This window comes from Megalopta genalis, unplaced genomic scaffold (genome assembly GCF_051020955.1).
Source record: "Megalopta genalis isolate 19385.01 unplaced genomic scaffold, iyMegGena1_principal scaffold0020, whole genome shotgun sequence".
Taxonomy (NCBI): Eukaryota; Metazoa; Arthropoda; class Insecta; order Hymenoptera; family Halictidae; genus Megalopta; species Megalopta genalis.
Genome location: NW_027476090.1, coordinates 3,253,590 through 3,280,593, shown reverse-complemented (window position 1 = coordinate 3,280,593; position 27,004 = coordinate 3,253,590). Strand labels below are relative to the sequence as shown.

General features: G+C 41.7%; 1 protein-coding gene across 1 annotated transcript in view; it reads right to left on the bottom strand.

Annotated features, from left to right (window-relative positions):
- Positions 1–27,004, bottom strand: part of Ser (protein serrate) — a 94,480-nt gene that overhangs the window by 15,761 nt on the left and 51,715 nt on the right. The window contains exon 3 of the mRNA XM_033482435.2: positions 8,739–9,030. Coding sequence (XP_033338326.1) covers positions 8,739–9,030 — 292 coding nt within the window. The remainder of the gene's footprint in view (positions 1–8,738; positions 9,031–27,004) is intronic.

Below are 27,004 nucleotides of genomic sequence, written 5' to 3'. Positions count from 1 at the left end.
AGACATTGTAATTTCTGTGATTTATTCGACGTTCAGAGCTTCGTTCCATCGAAAGAAAAATTGTACACTCGCCATTTAGATCGTTTCGAATTCCAAAAACTATTATTTCGGAGATTATCGAGTGGCTCGAAACAATTTGGAATTGATCGGAAACAATCCTGACATACTTAAAAAGGCGATGAAACATGGGCTACGACCCTGTGACAAAAAAAAACAATTTTTACAGCTGTTGACAAATTTTTCCTGTAAATGAATTTCAAAAATGCTACCGCAAGTGGGGGAGGTTCGCTGGAAGAAGATCGTGGTATAGAGGAAGATTAACCCTTTGTTCTCGAAGAATTTTCACGGATCATTAAACTTGGATCCACCATAAACACGAACGGATTTATTTGCGAAGTAGTGAGTAACACTTCGAAGAAAATATAAAACGATAGAACATTGGAAATGATTAGACTGTTTACGTGCGATTTAATGGAAGATTGTATTGGTACAGATTTCATGAAATAAGAATTGTTATCAGGTCGTCTCGGATGAAATTTGTAGAAAAGAAGGCGAAGTTGGTTGATAACTTACAAATATAAGGAATTATTTTATTCGTCAAAGTATGCGCCTATATTGTCTATAAACGTTTGCCGTTCAAGCGGCAACTTGTTCAGACTGGTGGTATAAATATAATATATAACTGGTGGTATAATATAAATATAATAAATATAATATATAATATATAACTGGTGGTATAATATAAATATAATAAATATAATATATAATATATAACTGGTGGTATAATATAAATATAATAAATATAATATATAATATATAACTGGTGGTATAATATAAATTCTTGGAAGGCCAATTTGACAGCATTGTCGGAATGAAATTGTTTCCCTATTAAAAAATCGTCCAAATTGCGGAAGAAGCGGTAGTCAGTGGGGACCAGGCGAGTATGGAGGATGATGAAGAAGTTCCAACACCGATTCCTGCAGTTTTGCCACAGTCATTTGTGCAGTGTGTGGTCTAGCGTTATCATGCAATAAGATAGGAGTCGATCCATTGACCGATCCAGGCTGTTCTTCTTTTAGTTTTTCCATCATTTCGTCCAGCTGGTTGCAATATATTTCTACCATGATCGATGAGCCGGGTTTCATGAAATCATAATGGATCACACTTGCGCCTAGACAGGCGTAATAATCTTTGCGAGGTCAAAGTTACCTGTACGAAATTTGGCGAACCAATCTGACACTGTCTGCTGAGAAGTAACACCAGAGCCAAATACGCTGTTAATGTTTCGTGTGGTCTGCGATCCCGTAGTTCCGCATAAGAACTTATATTTCGCAGTAGTGCGAATTTCCGATCGTTCCATTTCCAACAAAATTAATCTTTGAACAAAGTTTTTAATATTTTTTTAGAGCTTACAACGATTTCTTTAAACAGGCGAGATAAAAAAAGGAAAACGAACGGTAAAATATTAAGCCAATGTTAAATAATAAGCTGTTCAAGTTTTGGCAATATTGTTAACTACAAATTTTATTCTTGCCAACCTAATCATTTTGAAAGTAAAAAAAAAAGAAAAACGAACGGTAAAATATTAAGCCAATGTTAAATAATAAGCTGTTCAAGTTTTGGCAATATCGTTAACTACAAATTTTATTCTTGCCAACCTAATCATTTTGAAAGTAAAAAAAAAAGAAAAACGAACGGTAAAATATTAAGCCAATGTTAAATAATAAGCTGTTCAAGTTTTGGCAATATTGTTAACTACAAATTTCATTCTCGCCAACCTAATCATTTTGAAAGTAAAAAAAAAGAAAAACAAACGGTAAAATATTAAGCCAATGTTAAGTAATAAGCTGTTCAAGTTGGCAATATTGTTAACTACAAATTTCATTCTCGCCAACCTGATCATTTTGGAAGTACCGTAATTGTCGGCTGTTCTGCCGTATCTCAAAAAGTGGACAACCGAGTGCAAAGGGTTAAACCTACCGCGTGATATGGCGGAGGGGTACGCATTCCGGACAGACCTCGTACGACACGGTTTCCAGAACCAATTAGCAGCGTCGTTTCGTTGTAAAGTTTGGAAGCTGCTTGAAAATGTCGGCGTGGGGATAAAACGTTTGCAATACCAGCAGTCGGATGACGATGATCGCTAACACGGGGAGAGGCGGAAATAACGATTAAGCAGCGAAGAAAGAGCCGCCATATTAGTCGGGCCAGCATTGTGCGAGGGGATCTGGCGTGATGTTGCTACCTTTATATGATCGTACGACATGCGTCTAACGTCCGTTCATTGAGGCACGCTTCGAGATCATTCGTGTGTTTCACTGTGCCGACGACGCGACGCGACGCGACGCGACGTGCCACAGGTCTCCGCTACTTTTCCAGACGAGTCGCACGGCACACGGAAGCCCTCAGCAGCCTCAAGGGGAAACGAATTACCGAACGAAGATGCACGACGCCTCTCGCCTGTCAATGGTTTTATGCGTATGACGAGTAGCCAAGCGGATTTTCACTTTCCTCTCTGCTGAAAAGAAGCGCGTCCCATTACGTACACGCCGGGGATCCCATCGGCGTTTTTAGTCCCGGACGATTGTTTTTTCGGCAGCCAGCTGCAAGGTGCGCCGCGTTATTCGACGGGCACGTCGCGATTATTTATTGCACCGAGGCGGCCACGTCGCCCGGACAATTAATCGGGGGCGACGGGTCAAGTACCTGGGAACATTTCGCCGAAGTCGGGAATTCACTGTTCGACGTCCGACGGGAACTCGAATGTGGAATTGCAAACGAGAAAGCTGAATACTTAATACTTCGAGGAATGAAGTCCGACGTTCCCTGTGACTCGATTGACAGGCGCCTGACTTTTTCTGCAACGAGGCAAGACGAGGTTCGCCTTCTGGTAATGAAATGTGCTCGAGCCATCGTTATTTTTAGTCCCAGGATTTTCATGGAAAACATATAAATTGTTCTCGTATCAATTGTACGACGCAGAAGCTACGCAGACATTTCTTTCTTGAATTGCTTCATCGATTCGAAGGAATTTTTAATATTTTTGAATTATTCGGTATTTCTTTTGCTATTCGGTATTCGATCTACCAATTTCTGTTCCGAATGCATAGAATCCGTAGTCTATTTGTGCTCTAATCGTATCGTCGTCGGTCAAATGACCGTGTCGATAATGATTTTTCTACAATTATTGAAATTATAAGGATGCCTCGCCCGGAAATCATTAAAGAAATTTATACATTCGAATACATGTCAACCCCTTGACATATCATTCTCTTTGCAGTTACTGCGACTGGAAATGTTTCAACTGCAACGATTTCTTAGAAGGGAAAGAAAATTGACGCTTACCGTGTGTGTGCCGGAATTCACATGAATGCTTAAATTTCGATGACAAGAGATTAGAATTTTATTCCAATTTTAAAGGACAGGATAATATACATTCTCGATAAGTTATTACTAGAAATTCTCACGACGAGCCGGACTCGTCGAGGGATTGATATAAAATTTGCAAAAAAGTCTAAGTAAATTCAATCTTACGTATATAACCGACATGAAGAACCGAGAAAATCTCATAACTGTTACAAGGTTTATACCTTATAATATTTAGTTAGTTATATCTGGTTTAGTTAGTTTATACCTTATATTAATTGTAATAAAGTTTATACCTTATATTAATTGTAATAAGGTTTATACTACGGTTTATACTACTACCGATATTATCAGCAGATCAAGGATCTATATGTATGCGAAATCAAAATTTTTCAAGACGATCGTAAAAGTCACAAGTTAAATAACAATGAATTATTTCGATTCAAAAGTTTTGCAAGTTGAAGACAATGTAACAATATTATTCAATCCTCTCGATTTCTTCACAATTTTATATTTCAGCTATTCATTTCTGCCATAAATGCATAAAATCTGCTGTCCAATTATCACCAAACCTGCCAAGCTCTTGTTGCTTTATAAGAATAACATGACTTTCAGACTTCTCGCCATTTTTGTAATAACGTAATCTTTAATAAAGGAATTCATTGAATCGTTTCTTAAAATAAAGTCTTCGTAATTTCAACCATTTGAAAATAGAAAGTGTGAGATCGGTCATTTTTCAGCATGGTAAGTTTAGGATTATATCGGTTCTATAACTGTTATTTTCCGATTACGTCTTTCGGTTATAGTTCCATTTTAACTTTCCATTAAACTTCGTTCCAAGTAAAACAAAATTTTTTATTTAATTGAACAAATCGGCAGTTACTTCGTTGCCAACCCAATAGAACACAGGACTACAAATTCGAAACTTTCGGAAGCAATTAAGAAAGCTTCGTATTTGTAATTCACGATGCGAAAGAGGCCCGAAGGCATCCGATACAGGAGCAAATCACGGTAAACGTTCGCGAGGATCTCAGACCTACTTGCGAACTATCCGAACAAAGGATAGTTCGATCGATCGATCGGAGGATTCTATAGACAAGATCGAAATAAACACGCGAACGGAAACCAATGGAGCCACATCGGACGACCGTATTCTGCCGTTTTGGTTTAGCCAGTGCCAATTTCTCCGTCGATCTTTCAGCGGATCGAACGGACGAACGTGTATAACACGTCACCGATTACGCGGCAGTTCTTTTCATTGACCGAATATGTTTTTTGTGAGAATGAGAAACGGTGGACCGGTCGCGTAGGAAAGTCCGGTCGATCGATCGCATGCTGGCTCGTTAGCTTCGGAAGCAGTCGTCCGTGAGAAACGCGAGCGAAACGGCGCGGAGAGGTGCAGAGCGATGCGGCGCAAGTCGCGCAAGTGCGATTACGCGGGACGCGAGATTTCACGCTTCGGAGATCGATTAATTATTCCCTGGCCGGCGGCGGAGGCGAGCAAAAAACCCGGGGAGTCGTTTAGCCGCCAATATCGCCGCGGGCCCCTCGCGCGACGCTTCGTTGCATGCATAACGAGACAGCAACGACAACGACGACGACAAAAGCGGCGTTCCGGCTTGTTCATGGGACGGCAGCCTGCTCGTGTTTCACTTTTTTACCACGGTTTTTATTCCACCGGCATCGTGTCCTTTTTCACGATCTCACGGCGCGCCCGATTTCCGACTGGAATCGCGCCGTTCGATATCTCCCGCGGAATGAGCCGTGCCGCGTATCAAAGGAGCCATTATGTATTTACATGATTTTATTAGGTCGTAAAGGAACTAACGACACGGCGAAGCTTCAATGTTACGTCATTTTTATGGCGGTTCTCGGACACCCGGCGACGAAGGACACCATGTCGAGCAGATGATCGGCCACTAATTAATCTTGCTGTATGTATGCGAATAAGTTTGAGAAGGGACGCCGCACAGTGGTACCGCTTCCAAAAAGTTTGGCCGAAATACAATTTTTAGGAGTACATACATCGCGGCAAAAAGCTACTGTGAGATACGCACGAGTCGATTAGAATCATGCAACCTACCGCGGTCAAAGTGACCGCTTTCTTATTTTGCTATTCTGAAAAGTTCCGAGACTCTTTCGTGGAAAACGCTTGAATAAGTTATATTATTCGAGCAAGTTTTATAATACAGGGTTCCCCGGAAAGAATCATTCGATTTCAAAAATGTATATTTTAAAAAATTACACACAGGAAATTATGATTCAAACACGAATATAACGGGAAAATGTGCGAGTTTTACTTTTTACCCCATTGGCAATTGGAGGTCCGGAATTTTCTTAACACGGAACTACCAAACCGTTGGATTGGTCGCAGTTCATCCGATAATATGGTTCTACACAGTTGGCCTCCGAGATCACCCGACCTAACCCCATGCGACTTCTTCCTTTGGGGATTTGTGAAGGATCTTGTCTTTGTATCACCTTTACCTACAAGTGTAAATGAACTGAAAAAACGCATTTGTGATGCTGTACAAACAATTACCAGAGATACATTACGCCGTGTTTGGCAAGAACTTTCATATCGCAATGATATCATACGTGTAACGAAAGGAAGTCATATTGAACACTTGTAAACAAAAACTCACACATTTTCCCGTTATATTCGTGTTTGAATTATAATTTTCTGTGTGTAATTTTTTAAAATATACATTTTTGAAATCGGATGATTCTTTCCGGGGAACCCTGTACAACTTTAGAAATTCTAAATAAATTCGGTCTTCTCACTTTTGTGAAGCAGTACATGCCAGTTAGTATTACTGCTTGGCAGGTTTAGTGTTAAGTTCCTCTTATTTTCATAAATTTATTCTGCAACCATGGATGACGTTAATAATTTCGTGATTTCGTGGGAATCACTTGAGTATGTCATTGAAAATAACTCGTTAGGTGTGGTTACGGAAGGAATTTCTAGATTTGAAGGGGAAAATGATGTATATAGGGTGTCCCATAATTTTGTTAACAATCGGAATCCTGAAGTCGTTTAAAGTAACTTTTTCCTTAGCGAAAATGTAATCCGCGGCTCCGTTTACGAGTTATTGACAAAAAAACACTGACCAATAGGAGGAGAGCTTGCTTAGCGTTAGGCGGCCGAGCCAATCGACGGAACTGGGCTTCGACCGCTCGTTGGCTCGGCCGCCTTGCGCCAGTTGATCTTGACTCTTATTGGTCACTGTTTTTCGTTAATAACTTGTAAACGAAGCCGCGGATTGCATTTTCGTTAAGGAAAAAGTTACTTCAAATGACCTCAAGAATCACTCCTTTCCGTGCGTTAACATAATTATGAAACACCCTGTATATGAGTGCTTTAGTATCATAGTGGCGTAAGTCACATTTTTCTCATTGTGACAAATAAGGACTGTTATTGTTTACTGACATGCGCATCGTTTACTGACTAATTGTGTCGTTAAGAAAATTTAGAATTAAGTTAATGTATGATAATTTTATAATTTATTTGTCTTGTTAATATTTTGGCACGTATAGATTACATTCGAGGACATAAGCCAATATTTTCGAAAATGTGACTTTCGCCGCTACGATTCTAAATCATTCATATGTTGCGTACAATTTAGAGTTTGCGTACGTTTGAAAATGTCACACACACACACACACACACACACACACACACACACACACACACACACACACACACACACACACACACACACACATATATATATATCATCTTTAATGTGCCAAGCCGAAATCTATCTTTAAAGAAATCATCTGTAGAACATTTAACCATTAAATATGTGTCATAAAGATGAGCTTTGTACACAAGCGATACAAAATATATTTGTAAATTAAGTCTTGTGCTTTTCTCCACAATACGTCCTAAATCTTTGTTATTTTATAATGAAACGTTGGAGAAAAAGTTGCGATAGTGATCAAAGGGCCCGCTTTAACAAGACTCACGACTTAATGTAAGAAGTCGACTATGATATCAAATCGGAGAATTTTGCTGGTTTTTGCCAACTTTAGATATATTTAAGCTCAACGCGTCAAGTAAAGGCCATCGATGCTTAAAAATCCGTGAACAATGTTAAAGATGTTGAAATTACGATGACCACATTAATTTTTATATTTTAATTATACAATTATAGAGCCAATTATGACACGTTCAAATTCTATAGACTTAAAAACATGAAGAGATATTTATAAAAATCGCATAAAGTTATGAACTTCTGGAACAACTTGTACATTATTCATCTGAATCGCAGAGAAGTGTATGCAAATGTATCAGGTGAGATCGATTCGCTGATCAATATGGATTCAGATTAATGGACTGTACAAACATTACACAAGCCTGACACGCGGATTTTGTTGAAACTTTGCATATCAAAGCACGCTTGTTTCGTGCGGAGGTTCTTGAAGATAATTATAGAAAAGCTTGAACGTTAATTTTTAGAGAAATATACATACATATAATGATGAGCATATTAAATAGGAAAAATGTATGCGTTTTGATGTGTGCAGCTTTTGAAAATGCAAGAGAAGTATCGATTAACAAGGTCTAATGATATTTTTATTTTATTTTTAAAATTAATAAGCTTTCAGTTGACGAAGGAAACTTTTCTTTAATTATAAATTCTTGTAAATAGAAGAACGTCGAACGTTGCCTATTCGAGGTACATACAGTCGCCTCAGAAGGTACGTTAACGCCTTTTCGATCGGAATAACTTTCTTAAAATTGGTTAATATTTTTGAAGTGTTAGACTGACCAGTTTCCTATGAAATGAGTATATAACTTTTTTGAATTCTTTTATGTGAGCCCATAACGAAAATTTTGTAGATCTCGTTAACTTTTATGCATGCTGAACATTTCGTCGAAATCGGTCGACGCATAGTCAAGGTACAGCCGCTGAGAGATGTAAAAATTACTTGTTTTTGCTTGAAATTCGTGAAAAACTATGATTTTTCAGCGATCTTTAATCGCTTACAGCTCATGTCAAGGTCAACCGATTTCGATGAAATTTTCAGCATGCATACAAGCTGCCGAGATCTAGAAAATACATGTTTTTAATTTTCGTCATGTGCACGGATAAAAAAGTCGAAGAAACGTCATTTCTTAACTTTTATATCATTCCTATCGGTTGTAAACTAGAAAACTTGTTGTACACTCGCTCCATAGAAAACTTGTCTAACACCTCAAAACTATTCAAATGCTTTGAAGCAATTAAAAAAAAAAATTATTCCGATTGAAAATGCGTTGACGTGCTTTCCGAGGCGACTGTATAAAATCACGAGAAAAATTGTCGAGTTACGTTGCTATTTTCCTGACGAAATAAAAAGTACTACAATGGATAAGATTGACCCACCTGTTTCGCAGTCGGAGCCCTTCCATCCCTGTATGCAGACCTTGTCGCCGTTCTCGTCGCAGGTGTAGTGACCGAATATGTCGTTTCGTGGTCGGCAGAACTTCGTGCAGGTCGCGTTGTAGTAATGATCCGCGCACTGGACCCGAACGCGATAGGCTAAATGAGCGTTCCTTCCTTGATGATTGAGGGTGTGCCACGTGGGTCCTGGCAAGACAATGCCGCTGTAACTTGCTTCCTCGATCACGCCTGCGCTCGCCTCGTCCCTCGCTTGCAAGATCAGCGTGAATTGCCTCTGCGAAACCACGATTTCAATGATTAAACCCGGAGCCGCCTTACACACGGAGAACGATTCAATTTTAATTGAACGAGGAAACAAATTTATATGAGAAGCAAAAGTTCATTCGCGACGATGATAACAGACTACGATGGATTTTTATGCTAACAGCTGCAACTACTAAGCTCGCCGTTTGGGTCGTTTGTGCGGCGACAAGGCGCGTTTAAACGAACGGATGCAAAGAACGAAAGTGATAAATTAAGGATGATCTTTGCCACGGCTACTGGTATTAATAGCAGCTTGGAAAATGTCATAGTTGTCGCGAGTGCCGCAGCAGACGTTAACGTTACAGCCTGGAATTGCTCTGTTCCGGTAAAGGCGAATCGAATACGGAACGGGTGACGTCACCCTCGTCTAGGGCTGCTTTGACAGAGGAAAGGAGATGCTTTGATGAAGCCAGCAATTAACCCTTGCCCAGCTTGAATAATTCCACAGCGGCCGTGGCCCTAAGTGGAACCTTCCGAGATGAACTTTCGCAAATTTATACAGCGTTTCCTGACCCTTCGTGCCGGCGCGTAACACGCTCGAATAAAATTACCATTTTTCTTCTACCGCTAACACTGTGCTACATTAATCGACCGTATAAATGATTAAAACATAGGCGATAAATTACGAGCACCGTTTCCTTTACGATTTGCCGCATTAGGCTGACCCTTTAACCTTTCTTCAACGAATCGCCAAATTGCTTAAAGTACCATTCGTTGATGCTGTCATCTTCCGGCGCATTTAGAATATTTATTCTCGCATGCATTGTCGTCGTCGTAACAGAGAAAAAAAGAACGAGGAAACTTGTTATCGATATTTTGTCATGAGAACGTCGCCGTCGAAATTCAAGAAAACTTCCATTTTATATTCTTAGCTTCTCACCACAAAGTATTTCGAACACGTGGAAATTCGTACGGCGTTACTTACAAATTACCGTGAACTCGGGCTGAACTTTCGGCCCAGTTAGACCGGTCTATTTCCAAAGATAATGTTATACTATCGCGACGTTTTTTCGCGATCGTTTGAAAATTGCGGGAAATTATCGAACACTTAGCACACGATCGTTCGCTCCCGAAACGGTACCAGCGGCAAAAAGCCGGTGCACGCGTAAGGCTAACGCGACTTTCAATCGTGGAAGTGTCGTGCCGCTTAAGGAAGCAATTCGCAGGTAAGAAACGGTCCCGCGAGCGGCGACATTAGCCGCGTTATCTAAGCATTTGGGTTGCCAGCAGGAGGGAATGTTTTCGCTAATTCGAGATCGGTAGTTCAGTCACGATCAGGCAGTTAGCCGAGTGAACATGACTCCGAAAGCAGAAAAGGAATCGATCAACCTGGAGTAATCCGTTCCCACATATCGCGAGGAGAACCGTTCGATTCGACAACATAAAAGCTGCGAATTCGGGAAACCTCGCGAACCAAGCAATTAAACCCTTCGAAACATTTGATTAATTTTACGAACTTGAGTTTTACGAATATGAATTCAGCTGAAAGGTTAGCAAAGACGTAACAAAATTTAATCGCCGTTTACGGAGTTTCCAGTTTCATGCACTAGTTTTGCTGATACAACTTTCGTACGTTGTTTTACAAAAACCAGACCGAAGGAAACATTCGATTTACCGACTAGAAAATTCTCCTACCGTAACAATGCTACAAATGTTTCTTTACCTCTTGCGCTATAGTGTTGAAAATGATCTGTGATAAATGTGAATGTTATTCGTTCGTTTTAAATAGAAATAAAATTTGATGCTTGTGTTATAAAAATCTAGAAATTAATGTAAACAGGGACGGACAAGGAACAAAAATTGTCTCGTTCCTATCAACTTCTAAGATTGTCTGACGTGTGTCGCATTATAAGAATGTCGTGACTGCATTTATTTTATTTCTGCTTGAGTTGAGAAGTTTATTTAACTGTTTCCCATGAGAGAGATTTCGTAATTTCAATAATTTTCAAATAAGAAATATGAAAGAGTCTTTTGTGAAATCTTATTGTCTCGACCTGCACGTTACGTTTAATGTTAATCACAAAGTTCTAGTTAGCCTCTCTTAATTGTAGGAAAATACGCATACTCGCGTCAAATATTTATAATCTCTATTTGCGATCAATCGACGTTCAATAGAACCTCGTTTATTCGAAAGAAAGGTGAAAGAAATCTTGGTAATATTGGTTTGTTCGGAAAGTTGTTTCGCGAGAAAATGGAAGAGAATTTTTTAATGTTTAGGCTTTTTGACATTTTTCTGATAGCTTCGGAATCTTCTGCCGGTCGAAGTCCCGTTTCATTCTTTCTTTTGTTTTTGACAAAATATTGAGAATCGAGTGTGCTTTTTTAACACCCTTATAAAACGAAAATTTGTTTGAAAAATACACCAACATTCGGAACAGCTCGATACGACTACAAAATGAAATATGACAGGGTATCCACTGAAAAATGATACACGTATAATCGCAATCACGTCGAACCAGCGATTTTTCCTGCAAACCAAAAATGTTCTGCATCGATCACAAGCCAGAAAAATCGTGATGTATAGCCGATAGTCTGAAAACATTCCGCTTCGTTTTTCTTACGGACGCATAAAGTCGGCAGTCTAAGCGGCGACTAACTCGCGGAGAGTCTATTAGGCTCGACGCGATGGAAGGCCCGCTGAAAGTGCAAAAGGAGGATATCGTGTTTCGAAAAATCAGCGAAAACCTGTTGGCCAGGATCATTTATAACGCGAAGTTTCACCGGGAGGTTCGGCTATTTTTCACTTTCGCTGGGTGGGAGGGCCGCTGCGCGGCGCGGCGCGGAGCGGCGCGATCGCGACCACGCGAAACACCTGCGGTTCTAATTAAAAAATCGAGGTGGCTGTTGGCTTCGAAAGTCCCTCCTCTCATTGTCTACCGGCGAGGATCTTCAAGTTCATTAAACCGGGCGCGCACACGGTCGAGCGCGCGGGACACCGATGCACCGATGCACCGCGGTGCGGCGTGATCCTTTTTTTCTCGGACCGGGACCGGTTCCATCGGGAACACTTCCAGCTTTCTATCGTCGGGCCTCGGACTCCCGGACACCCCTTTGGGACTCGGTCGCTGCTGCTGCTGCTGCTGCGGCTGCACGGACGAACAGATAGCCCCTGTCTTCCGCGGCAGCCGCGATTGGAATTTATTTATTGCATTAGCCGACCGTCACTCACGGGCCTTGATTGGTGGTACCAATCAGGTCCGACGTTGCGACGAGCGGAGACGCTTCTCCGCCGATCCGTGGACGAACGATGGAGAAACGGAACCACCGGGGAACCACGCCATGCACCGTGCACCGAGACTCGGCCAGACCCGCTGTAATTATTCTGATTTGTGGCGGGACGACGCGGCCGACGGACATCGAGTGGCCCCGTGAAAAATTGCGGGGGTGGTGGGCTCGATTACACGCCGATCGGTAATTATGACCGGCCACGTTTTCATCGAACGTTTGTTTTATCTCGTTTTCCTGTCTCCGCTCGAGGGATTTGCAGGAGGAGTTAACGAATGTGGGAATCGGATCTTTTTATTCGAGGATCGGGGATGCACCGCGTGCGCATTCGCGACAGTTGCGAAATTATAGATATCGCGAAATTCTCACGTTTCAACAGCTTTCCGCAGAATCGTGGCAAATGCGAGCACGGTTTACCGATTCGTGTTTTTCGAACGGTTCTCTCGCAGACAGACAGCAGACAGAAGCGTGCATATAACAGGGATCTTGCCTTCCTTTCTCTTCAACAACTTGTTTCTCTCGTAGCGTCTGCGACCTTCGCTAAAGATCTGTGAAAATCTTGCTCATTTTAACACGTTGATACCGTGCTTCCCACATGACAAGATTAGAATCGCTTCGACGAAAAGTGTTACACCTTGCGTCACAAACATGTACGTTGTCTCTTAAATAACGCTTGACAGTAGAACGAAAGGAGTCAATCAAATTGAACAGTTTTCTGTTTTGCTTGTCGAGCCCAATATCGAAGCGTATCCTATTATTCTTAAAAACATGTAATATAAATATATAAGTAACCCATGAATTACTATTTAAGGTTTATGATTAAGTACATTCACACGATAAATCTCATCTGAGATTTGAAAGCTTATAATAAAAAAAGAGAAAAAAAATTGAACGGCCAAGTGTTCCTCCGTAGAAGATAGGCTGTCACGAAAGTGCAATCTATCCAAAATGAATTTCGATGGAAATCCTTCTGCATTAAGAATCATTTCCGAAATTGTAATACACTAATCCTAACGCTTCTGTCCGCTGCGCCGCACGAGGGAAACGGAGCTCAGATTTCAATATCAATTTTCAACGACCGCAACATGCGAGAATATTGAAAAAGTAACTGATGTTGTAGCACTTGACTTTGCAATTTTAACTTGATCGAATAAAATGCTGTAATTTTGTGTAGCTGCCGGAGTGTTCAATTAAAGGAAGCTGTGTTGTTTATTTGAATTTATGTAAGACAGAATTTGGAAGTAACGTCGTTCGTAGAAATCATTACATATATATATATATATATATATGTAATTCGCACGTTTCGAGCAACAAGAAATACTCCGACGTGTCTGTTTCGCGATCCAATTTCATTTTCGCCGACGGTCTCGCGGAAGTGCAAAATTTCTCGGTCCGATCTCTGGCCGACACAAAGAGCCACGTTGTGGCCAATCCGCGGCGAGTCGGACCGTCTCGTGCTAAATGTAAAGTCGGTTCTCGTTGCTGCCACTACCTAGAGCAGATGAGCGCTAATTGGTGTTAATTGGTGGCTCGCTTGGGGCCCGGCGTTCCCACGCCCGCGACTTTCATGCTCGCATTTTTTTCCTCTTCTTTTTCGTTACACCTCGTATATATATTCTAATTCGTCCGCTTGTCGCGGTCGCTTCCTTGCCGGGAGAAAGAGACGTTTCTTTGTGCCGGCCGTTGCGGCCGTGGACGTTCCCTTTTGTCGGGACGTCTTAATCGATATGAGTCAGCGCCGGAATTACGATCAGATAAAATTTCTATTATTCCGACGATTTCTGATTGAATCGGCATTCACCGCGCGGCCCCTGGAATGCGAACCGGCTGAATGGAAAGAGGAGCGATAGATTTCAAAAGCCTAAAAAGGAATCGTGCCTGTACAAATGCACCTTGTGAACATCGATTTTTTACGGGCTCGCATTGTTGTTGAAAGATATGCCCTACAAACGGGCATCGAATTAGACGAGTCGATAATTCGGGACGATCGAATTAGGCGTGACAATTACACTGCGGATCTTTATGTACGGATGGAAACCTCGTGCTTCGATTTTATGAAACGAGAGTGTCCTTTTGACAGTTTCAATTGGAAATAATGTAACGACGTTATTCAATTCTTCTAGTGTCTTCGCCGTTCCGTATATTTCGGATACACGTTTTCGATATGAAAGCACAAAATCATACGCGATATTATCCCGATGCTTGCTTTAAGAAAAACGTCCTTCCATAAAAATACTTAACACTTAGTCGACCGCATCGCGCCACAGAGATCTATACAGTTTCCACCGCGCTCGGGAAAGCCAAACTGCGCTGTCCACCGCGCATTTTTCTGAGGTAGCACGGACTGAAATTCGTTATTTGAAATCAAAAACGTCCGAAAATTATTTATGCGATCAATTATATCTTACGGTAACAATTTCGTTCAACGATTTCACGTATTGCTTATACAAAATTCGAATTTAAAAGTTCATAATAATTATTTTTTAATGGTTATTCAAAAAGTATAGTTAATAGAGTCAGAAAATTAAGGACAGTAAAGATGACTGTAATAAATAACGTAACTCAAATATGGAACAAAACAGCGGTAATATATCGTAATGTTCAGGCATTGTGTTGATGCATGCAGTTCGACCATATGCTTCGGTTCAACTCTAATATCATCTTCTGTCCAATCATCGACGCCATTGACAATAACATTTGATTCCGAGTCATCGGCGGAATCATCTTCCGATTCACTCGAAAGGATTCGTCGATTAGTCTGATATATGGGAACGATGGTGCTATTATTGTCGTCAACTTCACAATCACTTATCAGTAGATCAATGTCTTCAGAACAGTCTGATAGTGTGTCCATAAACAACTCATCGCTTGAATTGTCACTCATGTTTCTGGACATTTTTAGGGATATTTTTTCTATACTTCGTTTCACACCACTTGTTGAGAGTCACAGCAAGGAGCTTGGCTTCTACACGAATATTTGCAAGTTGAGCGGAGTCTTATATATTCGAAAAAGTTGTGAGAGTCGTGAGAGGTAGCATTTCGATTTCTAATGGGTGTAGTGTTGGTGTGCTGGTGTGCATTTTATTATATGTTGTACTCTACAGAAATAAGAAGCTCTATAGAGAAAGAAGCGTTCCTCAGGTCAAAATGGTAGATCTACCCGATCGGTCGGCTGAGTGTTCTAATAAAATAATTTTATGGCTGATAGAGGCACCTTCGGAAATCCCGAACATAAAGAACCGTAATAATGGGAAATAAAAGACTTCAAAAATTAGTGCATGTTATTATAATTATGTTTTACTCTATAGAAATAAGAAGTTCTATAGAGAAAAAAGCGTACCTCAGGTCAAAATGATAGATCTACCCGATCGGTCGGCCACCGACTAGCTTGGAAATGGGTAGATCTACCCGATCGGTCGGCTAAGTGTTAAAACGAAGACGAACTTCATGTAGGATTCGAGAACTTAACAGCATTCGTTGATACAATGCAATGTGAACAGCGCTCCGTTTTCAGTGACAGTGTGTTCGAGCGTGCCGTAGAGCCTGAAGACCTTTTGATTGCATGTCAAACCGTCTTCCACTGTTTGACGAAGAAGAATAAACGGCTGAAGTGCAAGCAACAGAGATCCAAGCACGCGAAGAGACCTATAACCGGTGGATCTAAGAATTCGCGTGGGCGGTTCGCGCAACGTTCTGCAGAAAACCGCTTCACGGCTCCGCCAATTTCCCCCTTTCACTGGCAAAATATCACTGAAAACCAGCCTCGTCCCTGGAGCGACCGATAAATTATTGAGGAGCACCGGTAAAAGGCAATGGCTCGACCACCGGGCTTCTCGATCATCGATCGATCTGCTCGCGACGTGGGCCGTCTCCGGCCGTGGGCGTAGGAAATTCATTAACTCGAATATTATTCCTCGAGATGTCGATACGCGAGAACTAATTAATTAATTTCCTGTCGCCGCGCGCTGGTCTACCGGAGATCGGGTGGTTTTTTTTCCGTACGCGTTTCAACTGTTGTAACGAATTTTAAATGTATTTTCAAGATACTTTTTTGTTGTTGTAAAACTTCGTTGTATCGTAAAATACGTCTTAGAGACGTCTTTGTGCTGTCCGAGTATTATTTATCGTTTCCCAAAGTCTTCAATTTTCAGTCCGCTCTTACCGTATCCGCATTATTCATTTATCAAGAATTATTTATTTCCGATCGTGTATCGGATTGAACGCGTAACCATGTAAAATCGTAATTAATCAAAATCAAATATATCGTACGTACACGCATTACAATTTATTTGTATTAGTGATTGATGGCTAGTAGGCTCCCAGGTAGAGTAGCTGCATCAATCATCAATTTTGTTGTCAAAATTAAGCTGACGAGGTTTGCATGAATTCCTTCACTGTAACAGAGCTGTATTTCATTCGAACAGGAACTAATCAATCGAGACAGCGCATGGGAACTTTTTCGCGCGTGTGGTCGACTGAACAATTTCTACGAATGTCTTCCTTCTTTATGTACTATTACCCGTAGATGTTTTGCATGTAAATAGCTCGATTTAAGATCGCCATCACTGGTCCATGCCGAATACAGAATTAAGTATGGTCCGCGTAATCCGTTCAACCGTATTACCACAGATTCAAGCTACCTTGCCAAACATGTCGACTTTTTTTTTCTCGGCGATATTTCGAACACCGACTGGCAGAATAATATTATATGTGTTGGAATTTCAACGATGACCCACCTAACAGTTTTATGGCCCCTTGCGAGGGTGAGCCGTTGCCTACAGAGGCCCAGGTGGGCCCAGACGACAGTTCAAAAGTAGACACCGAACCGTGAGGTTGCCACCTCGGGATTTTCACCAACACCAGATTTCTGTATCTCTGTAGTTTTGCAATATATCACCATCACTTATTTTACTGGATACGCGAATGTTCTGGAGTAGAATTTGTAACTCTAAATAAAGTGCTTTTGAGTATCCTTTCATTCTACAACAATATGCATAAAACATATTGCGGCGGCAACACCGAAGGTCGAACGTCCCTGGCCATCCCTTGAGCAATTAAGCGATATACCTGCGACAGAAAAAATGCATCCGAACGAAAGTACTCTTCGACCCGACGAACGGACAACACGTGCGACAGACTCATAAATTCCATATTTGACGAACGAAGAAATTACAAACCCGAACTTCCGAACAGTTTTCCACTCCTCATTTCAAGTTCCTTCCGACACACCCATCTCCAATCAAAAACGCTTCGTTTCCTCCACCAAAACCCACCATCCACCAATCAACAGAAAACCGAGGTGACAAGCGGAAAGGCACCTAGAACGTTAGTTAGAACTAGCAGAACTCCCAGAACTCGTAGAACTCTGAGAACGCAGATAGAACGCACATAACGCATCGCTAGCACCATAGCTGTACAGACTGTAACATTATTAACCCTTTCGCTACGGCGGTTCAGTCCGCCGTAGCGCCACTCCTGAACGGAACCACCCGCCGAAATTGTGCACATTGCGCGTGGATAGTGTATTTGGGAAGAAAAGGGATTTTTCTTTAAAACAATATAGTTATAATTTCTGCATAAGGTATAAAGTTATTTAATAGGTAAAAAAAGTTTCATTAACAATGGAAAAAGTGAAGAAATAATATATAATATACAGTAATCAAATAAAACATAATATTCATAATACAAAACATAATACATAATAATTAGTCCTAAAGTTAGTACTTTCGATTTTCTATCCCTTTATGACATGTAACACAATAATAATGGGAAATGCAGGTAGAACAAATATAACTTGAATGGTGTGTCGTTTATTTCGGACTGTCGTTTGTTTGTTTCGTCAAAAGATTCACGCAATAGTAACAAGAGGCGGTGCAGTCCAAAAATTAGGTCGCGATTTTACCAGCATGTCGGATATATCCGGCGTTCGGCTCCGCGAGTGTTCATATGGATGACGGATATATCCGTCGTTCGGAGCGAAAGGGTTAAAGTGTACATAGAAGCAACCAGCGACTTCGTTTCAACTTAATTCCATTTGGAAACATCGCGTCTATACAACTATTTTCGACCGGCATAAGCAAGTTCTGCTTCGTCCGGTCAGAGCCGGCTTCGGCTCTGTTGCTCGACTAATAGTAGACAATCCATGATGTACCATTACTATCAATGCCCGCTAATAAGTACGTAAAATAAAAAGTAAAAACAAAATTATTAATATTTAAATGTCAAACGACGGCGGACGAAAGTGAATCATATTTGAGCCGCTTATTTTGAAAAAGTGGCCTAACTCCATTTATCTTTAAATCGAGATATTTAAAGTTTTGCGTTTCAATGAATTTAAAAATATACGTATAGGATACTAATGAGTCATACTGCTTAAGCGTATCTAAGGATGTTAAATTTAAAGTTCCTGTTAAAATAGTGGCAATTATTAAGTAAATAACGTGCGTTTTCTTATCAAGAATGGAGTTGGGCCACTTTCAAAATTAACAGCCAGATTCATTATAAAATTTGAAGGTGCTCAAGTCCATTCATAATTTAAGATGTTTCAAATTGAAAAAAACAATACTGAATTTGTTTTACATATCTTGAAAACACTTCGGAAACATAATTTATGCGATTTAAAACATTTTTTAATTACAGAACAGAAAATTACAAACATAAATTTATTACAAAACAATTTACTATTCGTCTACATTTTGTGCGTGTGAAAGTGATTCGAAGAAATCATGATGTTCTGGTGGTATGTATCGTACTAGGTCAATTATGTCCTTAAATTTTGCTGTTGTAATTTGTCTAATAGTTTTATACAATGGTGTCAATACAATATTTTCGAACTTTCTTGGTCTGCCCCGACGTGGTAATAAATTCAGGACTTAAAAATTTTCATCCTCATTCATCGATGTCTTATATAAAATTTTATATGGTTCATTTCTGACAAAACGCGTCCAACATATTCTTAACCAGTTTACCGATTCTCCATCAGAATTCTTTGCCCTTTTAAAAATTGCGTCTTCTAATAATTTTGTTGATACAAAATCTTCCTGTCTCATTTCATTTACAATGAAATTATTACCGTTCCGACACTTTTTAATAATCTTGTAATAATCCTGGGGAACGAACAGTAAATTGTTTTTTTTAATGCCATTTCTACCACGCCAAAATCTCTATCATTTGGTAAAAACGAATGTCCTGATATTAAAAATTTATGATCTATGATTTCCACATTATTATCTAAAGTTTGGACAATTTTTAACCACATTAAAGCTACTTTAATGTTTCTATTTTAAATTTAATATTAAATTTTCAGTTTTATATTAATTAAACGTACAGATTATTCAACTAACTTAACTTGTAAATACTAATTAGTTGAAATTACCTTCATCACTGCTTTTCGACATTATCGATAGTAAATATCTTGATGTAAGTATAAATGGAGTTGGGCCACTTTCAAACTACACGGCTCAGTTATTTAATTAATTCTGAAAACTTATGTGTGAAAAATCTATCGTATTTGCTCTGAATATAAGCAACCCGAAGTGCTTCACTGATACATAACACGAAGCTGTACATTTAACCATGGTAACCGGCAAAAAATTGGAAAACGGAGTTAGGCCACTTTCAAAATAAACGGCTCATTTCTCGCGTAGGAATTCGTTAGAGACGAAGAACTGTGAATCAACTGTGCAGGGGATCGTATCGGTACAGGGTGAAAATTTGCCGTCGAGAAGGATAGATTTTTCGATCGGGGCAACGTGGGTACCGTGAAAATCGTGATCGAAAGGTATCGCGACGGAAGCGAGGCGAGCACGTAGAGCACGAGGAGGCTCTATCGGCTGGGCTGTCGTTCCATCGCGGCGACCGAGACGGTGGACGCGGCCACGTATGGGCCTCCGGTTGTGTGGGTCCGGTAAGTGCACGTAGGTACTTACGTACGCCGAATAGAACGCGTCTCCTTCTCTATGTCAGGCGACGTGTCTTTGGTTTCGCGGAAAAGATCGAACGAGTGGAACGTGAGGACGCGTACTAAGCAGAGGAGAGAACGTCCGAGACCGGCCGCCGATCGAGGAACCTTGAATGAGAGTGCACGGTCTCCTTCGATTTCTTCCATCGTTTTTAGCGGCCGTAAAGAGAGGAGGAGATTACACTGGATCCTCGGGCGGCAAGAAATCCGGATGCCGTTGAACCTTCGCCGGATTCCCAAGAATTTCGGAAATATTCTCCTCGTTTAATTAGCCGGACACGGTTCCGCGCGGAGTTATGCCGACGATCGGCTTTCCACTTTGGACCGGGCCGACCTCGATCGTTTTTCATCTTTCACCTTTCTCCGTCGAAACCAGGGGGGACCGTGTACCGTGTCCCCGGCCGAATTTCGGCCGAGATTTACGCGGCGATTACGCCAATTTATTTTGTGAAAGCGCCTTACGTAAAATCACCGCGCGATGCATTATTCATCGGGTCACTGCATTATTTCACCGCGTTCCTCCGGCTGCCGTAATACCTCAATTAAAAGCAACGCGATCCGGCGGAGCTGCTCTCGATCGTTCGCTAAACACGACACCCGGGGGTAGGACCCACGATCACCGAAACGAGCGACAACGTTATCGAACCTACCGATCCTATCGCTGGGAACCTCGGGCGACGACGCGTACGCCGCACAGTTTTTTTAACAGTCAGACATTTTGACGAAAACCGAATTCTCTCGTATTCGTGTCCAGTCAATTTTTTGTATCGTTTTTTTAAACGTTCATTACCCTCGAGAGTGAAAATATTAATAAAAGCGATCATAGATCGTAGTAGATACGACGATATAAAGTTGAACATTTTGTGCACATTACATTCGACGCTAAAAAAATATGCTTGTTCTCCTCGCAATGCCCTGACGAACCTAATCAATTTCTTCCTTTGCTTTCTCTTCTACGTTAAGAGGCAATATTTCCCGTTAAGAAACAGTAGCTTAAGTTAAGATTATTGTATTCTATGTATGAGAAATATAATATTTAATAAAATACAAAAAGTGTAAATATTCTTTACGTTTGACAAGGAATATCTTTTGACTCGCAAGGAGTTACAGTTTCGGACATATATGGTGAATCTTTTCAGGATACTTTCCTCTACAGAACTCTGTAAAAGCTACATACCAGGACAAACCAGATCGCAAATCGTTACGATAAAAAGATATCGGCATTACGTTACTTTAAGATTAGAGTTATCGAAAAATATCAATGGAAATTAATTAAAAATTATTGTTTAACAAATGCAAGAAATATTTAATCATCTATAGTCAAAAATGACCATTTTTTAAATATTTTTGGAGAAAATTTCATTGTAATATCTTTAACGGTTCCAAAGTTATAATAGAATGTCGTCGAATTGCATTTTCTTATGCCAATCAACACTAAACCAACCGAGCCGGCCAACGTGATACGTTTCACATTTTTCATTTTGACGTTTATCAAACTGTGAAGGGTCTTTCATAGGAAATAATTGAAAAGTCTCTTAATCCAAGTACATATATGTATACTACAGTGGAAATTGCGGAATGTTTAAATAAATTTAGTATTGTAATTTTTGCATATCAGATACCTTCAGTGCTCGGTTGTTTTAACGTTAAGTCGCTGGAATAAAGTTATATTATATATTATATACAATAAAGAGTTATGGATTATGGAAATAAATTAAGCGTCTACAGAATTATTTGAGGTGTTGTAATTAGGCCGTTGATTCTATGTATTTGTGATAGAATAGATTAGGTGGGAGCTATTCGATCCACTAAAAAGAAAATGAATTGCTGATCGACCATTGTTGACTGCAATTAAGGTAGACAATATTTTGTACGAAAATCGGCGGTCTAGTTACGATATATATATTTGGGACGCGCATTCTCACGTAATTAGGAAGGATATTAAATCGCTGCAATAAAATTGTGGATTATGGAAATGACACCAGTGCTGTCATTTCTGAATTGAATTAATGGTAACTGGAAACGAATGTTTTAAATATTTACAGCATTATTATCAGTGTTTCTACATTAGATCAGTTGTTTGTAGCGTTGTAATTGGACTGTTGATTTTATGTATTTATGATCGAAATGATTAGATAGGTGCTATTCAATCTAATAAAAAGGAAATGAATTTCTCTTCGACTATTGTTTGTTAGAATTGGGGGTATACATCGTCTATACAAGTTTACAGTCATGTTATATTATTCGAAACACGCTCATTCGTAATGAAAGGGGCTATGCGAGATTTCTTTAATTAAGTAATAACGGTAGAGAAGCATGGACAATAGGATCATAAGATTTGAGAACGTGTCAAACTATCCGTAAGCTCTTGCTCAGAATTTAAATATTTATGGAGGATCCTACACAGCGTTCCTAATAAATACTCGAACAATAAGTATTCTACATAGGTCTCATATTGTTATCGGTACAAACGACTCTATGAGAATCGCTAACAGCCTGGTTAATATACAATCACATGAATTATATGTACCCCAGATCATTCTGCTTGTGTTTCTTCCATTCAACATTTTTTCGAAACGAATGATCTTCCCACAAGAAAGCTGTCCCGCAAGAAGCGACCTCAACGAATTCCATCGCACGCGCAATGAAATTTACCGAATAATTTGTTAACCGAGTATACGGTTCCCGCGAAACGATTTCCCGCGCCTAGGACAACCAGAGCGTTCAGGATCGTCCGAATAATTACGAGCGGCAATAGATAACTCCCGGACAGTTTTCAGGAGGCCAAGGTATCTTCGCTTTCCCAGTGGTTTTCAAAAGCCAGCTGGAATCTCTCTTCTGGACAGAGGTTGAATGCCGCCGGGAGCTAGACTCGATCGTGTACGAAAGAGGTCCACCCCCCAGGTGACCCTAAATCTCCCGGGGCACGTTGCTCAGGACCATGGAGGTCAGACAGAGCGTGTCGCGATGCGATAAATCCGCGGCGGCGTTCCTCGCCTCTTGAGAAGTCCGAGAAGATCGAGCTTCGGGGCCCCAGGAGTCAGGGTTGTTCTTCGTTCCTTGGAAATTCCGACGATTCACCGAGCGTCCACGGAAAGAGAAAGAGAGAGAGAGAGGGGGGGAGGGGTGGCGGAGCGTTCGTTCTGGAATCCTCTGCACCGTCCTCGCTTCCCAATTAGCCGGCCGGCTAATAAATCTCGCGGTGTCCCCGGAACCCGCAGAAAGGCCACGGTGTGGACCGCGCGCCGCGACTCCGAGAAAAAAGCTTCGGTCTTCGGCGAGGAGGAAGCGGACACGCTGGACGAGCAGAAAGGGAGAAAGAACGAAGGGGATTCTCGAGCGACAGGGGACGAGGAGAATCCGCCGCGTCGCGTCGGGCCGCGTCGGGCCCCGTCGGGCCCCGTGTGCGCCGGCCACTATTCACAGGGGCACAAGGCCAAGAAGCCTCTCCGTATGTCGCGGCCCTTGCAGGCTTAAAGGGGCCCGAAGGAGGAGTCAGCTAGAGGCCTCGCGGTACCGACGACGGCCGTTGCCGTTGCCGTTGCTGTTGCCGTTGCCTGTTGCCGTTGCCTGTTGCCGTTGCCAGTTGCCAACGCGCGCCGGTGGCCTCTACCTGCATCGGCAGAGCCGAGGGAACACACCGGCATTCCTCGTATTAAATGCCTCACGGACCCTCCAGCTCTCGCGGGGCCTCCATGTGCTCATCGACGCTTTATGGATAGAACGATGCGCCTCTCAATGAATCCCGACGGATATCTCGCTGGAAACCGCGACGTTGATTGATGGATCGTGAATTAGTTTAGGAGAGTAATAACGCGCTGCGACTCTCCAGGAGAAACGCCGGCCAGGAATGCATGCGTGGAAAATTGGACTTTTCAGGATTGACAGCGTAAAGGTCACCGATGTCGTAATTGCCGGGGACTACGGATTGTTCGTCCGTCTGTTGACTCGTTGGATCTGGAAGGACGGACAGCTGGCTTCAGAGATCGAGTCGATCGATAAGCCGATTAAATCGGAGCCGATCAATCACTGCTCGAAATATTAGTCACTCCTACGTGAGATAAGCCAACAATGTGTACCTGCGTTAAAACTGCCTCGGCGGTTCGGATGTTTCGGTCCGACTCGCAGGGCTGCCGAGTCGCGCATTAATAATCCATTATAATCGGCGGATTATTATTGTGAATTCGAGAGCTTTCGATGGAGCACCGCTCGATTTGGCTTGCTAGATAAAAACCGTCGAGTGACGAAACTCGGGATCGTTCTCGGACATGGTTACGATCGCTCTCCTGTCAACTTTCATGCCTACACGTTCTTCACGTGCGTGCGCGAAATTTCCAGTTCAAACACATTTTGGCCACCACGCCGCGGCTTCAAAAATTCACGAAATTAACTCGAGCGGCGAGTCTGAGGCGCCACTAAAAATTGTTACACCATTTTTCATTCGATAATTGTAACAGTGTCAGATTTGTTGTATTAAAAAAAAATTGTTAAAATTGCAATTATTGTACTTGCCAATAGGCACAATTTCAGATGCACAAACTGCACTGAATTATGTAAAATAAAAATACTGCAGATCAGAAAGCATCTTTTAGATTTCGAATTAAAATAGCTTCGACTGCAAAGGGTTAATACAACAAATTTAATATTTTTCCTTTATGTGGTAATTATTAAAGCAATCGCCTACATAATTATTAACCCTTTGTGCTCGAGTGGTGATTCCGAGGCACCGCTAAAAAATGTTTACATCACATTCCAAAATAATTCTTACCTCAAGAAAATTTATATTTGAAAAATTGTTAAAAGTATAACTGTTGTATAAGTGTACAAGACTCGATTTCATACGCGTAAAATGCGCTCTGCCATATAAAAATAGAGACAGCGTAGGTCAGAAAGATTATTTTAGATTTACAGTTAAAATGGCTTCGAGTGCAAAGGGTTACAGTATCGTATTCGATCGAATTGATATTGAAAAGTTGTACGAACATCGATTACTTTTCAATATATCCTTACGTTTTATGAAAACCAATAAAATTTGGAAGATCTACGTAAAAATTAGAATGACAACAATCAATTTCGAAATCCGAGCAAATAATTCTGTCACCCACATACGAGTTACATGGCAATCAAAGTGTCAATAGCGTGAATTTCTGCCGCCCAATTGTAAATAATTCGCAGTTGTTTCACTGGTTAGACACGTTCGTTAGATCCATTAGAAAATGATAAGGTATATTGCGCATAAACTACTTAACGGAGTAGTTATTCCTCCAGAAATTCTCTCTCTCTCTCTCTCTCTCTCTCTCTCTCTCTCTTTAAACCGAACGTAATTAGATCAACCCGAACACCCTGCTTGGTCAGAAGTTCCACTGTATATAAATGTTTCCACTCTGACATCGTATGTCAAATTTTATAAACAGAACTATAATTAATGCAAACAAGTTTATGCCAAACATTTATGCCAAATACAATAAATGTAATATATACTCGTTCGTACGCTAAGCAAGAACAAAAAGTCGATAAATAAAATATATTAATTAACACTGTCGTTATTACAGTAATTTACCGTCGCACAAAAATATTCGATGCTCTGTCAGCGAGCCGCGCATAGCGGAGGTGTCAATAAAATCGAATTCCAATTCGATTTGAAATACCTGTGCGTACACCGGCAGGAGACGCACGATTCTAGCAGTAGCAGAAACCGCTGTGTACAAGCATTTGCAGTCAGCGATACGCGAATTCCACGGAGCAATCCGGCCGAATGAACGCCAAAATGTCGGCCAGGGTATTTGCGAGTCCCTTCGAGTGTGGCTCCTTGGGCGCGCACACATCCCCGGAGGAAGCCAAGGCCTATAGAGGCAGCAGAAAACGTGGTTCGGGAAACACGTCGGCTAACTAGCAAAGAAGAGAAAGAGGATGGGGTGGGCCGGGTGAACGCGGAGGAAGGTGGGACGACCGTGTTCCCGGCAGAAGGAGCGACGAGGAAGGCGGCTCCAGGGAGTTTGGTATGCGGTCCGCGCAGCGGGTTCACACACGACCGAAAGAGACGGGCCGAAAGCAAGCGATCCGCGGGGCCAGGTGGGGACCTAAGGACAAGCTTTCTTGGTCAGAGGCATTGCCCAAACCGGGGAGACAGTTCCCCCCCCCCCCCTCCCCTGTTCGCCGTTCATTTGCATACGTTGCGACGGTACACCTGTGTGGAGGATACGATACGGTGCGTGTCGTGTCCGCCGCGAGAGCGAGACCGGCACCACACCTGACCAATAAGTCCGCGGCCGAGCGAGTAAATCTGGAACGTGAGCGTGGATATTCCGGGACCCCTGCCGCGTCAACGAGGGCACCGAGCTCGGCTGTTTCGTGTAATCGATGAGTTTCTGGGCGGACCCCGGCCAGTCGGTCTCCACGTTCGGGTGGGGGGGTCGTGTCACGGGATAATTAATAATCACGGGTCCCGCGAGTTATGGGGACGCCGGGCGTAATTAACGAGCGGCAGAAAAATCCGCGATTGAATTCGAATCGGGAACGCGGAAACGCATTAATCGGCCGCGGAACCGATAAATCTCCGGCGAGAATCGTGGGGGCCAGGGGTGCGTTGCGTGTCGGTTTCGTAATTGCCCTGTCCCCGTGGTCAGATATCGCCCCGGTCAACGTGGCCCCGGCCCGAACCAGCCCGCGGAAGTGTTGACAAATCGACGACGCTTCCGTTCGGCCGTAATCGTCGCGGCGCATCGTCGATAAATCAGCTGGACTCACCTTCGAGGAAGCG